The following is a 4,045-nucleotide window of genomic DNA, read 5'->3' as shown; positions in this document are numbered from 1 at the left end:
AGACCTGTGGATTGAGAGATGCAGGTGGTACACACTGGGCAGGGGACTGGTTGTCTTGCCTATGCTATTCCATTAGTAGCTGGGCTCATCTTGGCTATATTTAATTTTCTCCATATATCATGATTATTCTTTTTTTTAAAATTTTATTATGTTATGTTGATCACCATACATTATATCATGATTATTCTTTAAAAAGATTAGCACTGATCATGTAGAGGGGACAGTAGAACCTGAACCCTTCCTAGTCATGTTGTGGAGTCTGTGAACAGGAGAGGAATATTTTCTCTACCTGAAACTGTTTTTATCTGGGATCAGAAGCAGTTTGATCTTTTTTTTACTCTCTAGATTTCACAAGGAAAAACTGCTCAGAACTAAATGTTGGGGAATCACTCTAGTGCCACTGAATTCTATCTCTTAGGCTTCCCTGGCTCCCCAGAATTATGCTATATCTTATTTGCTACCTTCTTCCTCTTCTACTCAGTGACAGTCCTGGGGAACATGCTCATCATCGTGATTGTCTGTGTTGATAAATGTCTGCAGTCCCCCATGTATTTCTTCCTTGGCCACCTCTCTGTCCAGAGATCCTGATCACAGCAGTTGCTGTCCCCTTGATGCTCTGGGGGTTGCTGCTTCCTGGAATGAAGGCAATATCTTTGACAGCATGTAGTGCACAATTATATTTGTACCTTTCTTTGGGCACATCAGAATTTATATTAATGGCAGCAATGGCTGTGGACCGTTACATGGCTGTCTGTAACCCCTTGAGGTACAACATCATTATGAACAGCCACACCTGCATCTGGGTGGTCATTGTGTCACGGGTATTTGGTTTCCTATTTCAAATCTGGCCAGTCTATGCCACATTTCAGCTTACCTTCTGCAAATCAAATGTGTTAGACCATTTTTTATGTGACCGAGGGCAATTGTTTAAATTATCCTGTGATGACAGCCGTTTCACACAGTTTATTCTTTTTTTAATGGCTGTTTTCATTATCATTGGTGCTTTGATCCCTACAATCATCTCCTATATCTACATCATCTCCACCATCCTCAAGATCCCCTCAGACTCTGGGGGGAGAAAAGCCTTCTCTATCTGTGTGTCCCACTTCACTTTTTTTGTGATTGGCTATGGCACCTGCCTGTTCCTCTATGTGAAACCCAAGCAAACACAGGCAGCTGAGTACAACAGGGTAGCATCACTGATGGTTTTAGTGGTGACCCCTTTTCTGAACCCGTTCATCTTCACCCTCTGGAATGACAAATTTATAGAGGCCTTTCAAGACATCATGAAACACTGCTGTCAACTCCTCAAGGATTAGCTGTGTCCTAAGGACAATCATGGACTCATCATCATGGACCTGAGTGATCTGAAAGCAATAATTCAATCTGAAATGATCATTTTCAACACCAAGTCGTTTGTGATCTACAAGGGAATTTTAAGACACTCACAGTGCTCCAATTTATAATCAGATGATTCCTACATGGGAGATCTCATTATTATTTTTCAACTGGATATATATGTTTATACACTCCTCTGTAGTTATAATACATCGTACAATATAAATTTAACAAATATAAATGTATAAAATATGTGTGATTTTTTTCTTTTTTTAGAACACTCATCTCTTTGTTTTTTGGCATTCTATGCAATCTTTATTTTTATATTCTGTATTAAAATCTATGGTTTCTAATTGTTTTATTTTTATTTATTTGTTTCAAATTTTTATTTAAATTCTAGTTAGTTAACATACAGTGTAATAATTGGTTTCAGGAGTAGAATTTAGTGATTCATCACTTACATACAACACCCAGTGCTCATCAGAACAAGTGCCCTCCTTAATGCCCATCACCCATTTAGCCCATACCCCATCCACCTCCCTCCACCAACCCTCAGTTTGTTCTCTATAGTTAAAAATCTCTTATGGTTTGCTTCCCTCTCTCTTTTTTCCCCCCTTACCCTATGTTTATCTGTTTTGTTTCTTAAATTCCACATATGAGTGAAATCATATGATAATTGTCTTTCTCTAGCTGACTTACTTTGTTTAGCATAATACACTCTAAGTCTATCCACATCATTGCAAATGGCAAGATTTCATTCTTTTGATAGCTCAGAAATATTCTTATATATATATATATATATATATATATATATATATATATATATATATACACCTTCCTCAAGGCCCCCTAGCTCCTGTGTCCCTCCCAGAGCTCCTGCCCAAGAGTAGACCAGATGATTTGTTCCACCTCCTGGCATCACGTCCCTCAGAACTCCTTTGCCCGCTTCTTGTGCACACCATGACATTTTTAACCTCATCTAAAAATGTGCCAGAATCCACTTGTGGCCAAAATATCTATATATCTATATATATACATATATAAATATATACATATATAAACCAAGTCTTCTTTATTCATTCATCAGTCAATGAACATTTGAGCTCTTTCCATAGTTTGGCTATTGTTGATAATGCTTCTATAAACATTGTGGTGCATGTGCCTCTTCAAATCAGTATTTTTGTATCATTTGTGTAATTACCTAGTAATGCAATTGCTGGATCATAGGGTAGTTCTATTTTTAACTTTCTGAGAAACCTCCATACTGTTTTCCAGAGTGGCTGTACCAGTTTGCATTCCCACCAACAGTGTAAGAGAGTTCCTTTTTCTCCACATCCTCGCCAACATCTGTTGTTTCCTGTGTTGTTAATTTTAGCCATTCTGACAGGTGTGAGGTGGTATCTTATCATGGTTTTGATCCGTAATTCCCTAATGATGAGTGATGTTGAGCATCTTTTCATGTGTCTGTTAGCCATCTGGATGTCTTCTTTGGAAAAATGTCTGTTCATGTCTTCTACCCATTTATTAACTGGATTATTTATTTTTCGGGTGTTGAGTTTAAGTTCTTCATAGATTTTGGATAGTACCCTTTATCAGATATGTCACTTGCAAATATCTTCTCCCATTCCATAGGCTGCCTTTTAGATTTGTTGATTGTTTCCTTTGCTGTGTGGAACGTTTTTATCTTGATGAGGTCCCAATAGTTCATTTTTGCTTTTGTTTCCCTTGTCTCTGGCAATGTGTCTAGTAAGAAGTTGCTATGGCTGAGGTCAAAAAGGTTGCTGCCTGTGTTGTCCTCTAGGATTTTGATGGTTTTCTGTCTCACATTTAGGTTTTTCATCCATTTTGAATTTATTATTGTGTATGGTGTAAGAAAGTGGTCCTGTTTTATTCTTCTGCATGTTGCTGTCCAGTTTTCCCAATAACATTTTGTTGAAGAGACTGTCTTTTTTCCATTGGATATTCTTTCCTGCTTTGTCAAAGATTAGTTGACTGTAGAGCTGAGGGTTTTTTCTGGGCTCTCTTTTCTGTTCCATTGATCTATGTGTCTGTTTTGTGCCAGTACCATACTGTCTTGATGATTACAGCTTTGTAATATAGCTTAAAGTCCAGAATTATGATACCTCCATCTTTGCTTTTCTTTTTCAGGATTGTTGGCTATTCAGGGTCTTTTGTGGTTCTATACAAATTTTAGGATTGTTTGTTCTAGCTCTGTGAAAAATGCTTGTGGTATTTTGATAGGGATTGCATTAAATGTATAGATTGCTCTGGGTAGTATAGAAATTTTAACAGTATTTGTTCTTCTAATTCATGAGCACGGAATGTTTTTCTGTTTCTTTGTGTCTGCTTCAATTTCTTTCATAAGTGTAGAACACTCAGCTCTTTGAATGGGAAAAGCAAGGAAGAGTATAATTCATTCTCTGGTGGTTGACCTGTGTGACTGATTCTAGGTGCTGGGTCATTTTCCCGTATGTTGTTCTGTGCTTTCATGATTTTCTCACCACTAAGGCACCCTCTATTTCTTCTGTGAGTGACCCCAAGTCCAGCCTCAGGCTCCAACCTTTACTTGAGGTTCATGCCCCCAGGTCCAACAGGGACACTACCACCCTGTAGATCTTCTCAACTGGCAGTTGTGAGAGTGAACTCACTCCACAACCCTGCCTCCTTCCCAACCTCAGGGCCAGATGCGTGTTAATTCAGGCACATC

At 38.2% G+C, this 4,045-nt stretch overlaps 1 protein-coding gene across 1 annotated transcript; it reads left to right on the top strand.

Moving 5' to 3' along the window:
• Positions 1-375: 375 nt before the first annotated feature.
• LOC116630419 (putative olfactory receptor 9A1) lies at positions 376-1,319 on the top strand. Its single transcript, XM_032401153.1, is given in 2 exon segments — positions 376-574; positions 577-1,319. Coding segments are annotated over 2 exon segments (942 nt in total).
• Positions 1,320-4,045: the final 2,726 nt, after the last annotated feature.

The sequence above is a fragment of the Phoca vitulina genome, unplaced genomic scaffold (genome assembly GCF_004348235.1).
Source record: "Phoca vitulina isolate PV1807 unplaced genomic scaffold, GSC_HSeal_1.0 scaffold4, whole genome shotgun sequence".
Taxonomy (NCBI): Eukaryota; Metazoa; Chordata; class Mammalia; order Carnivora; family Phocidae; genus Phoca; species Phoca vitulina.
Note: the sequence above shows the minus strand (reverse complement) of the source record. Positions and strands in the feature narration are given on the sequence as shown.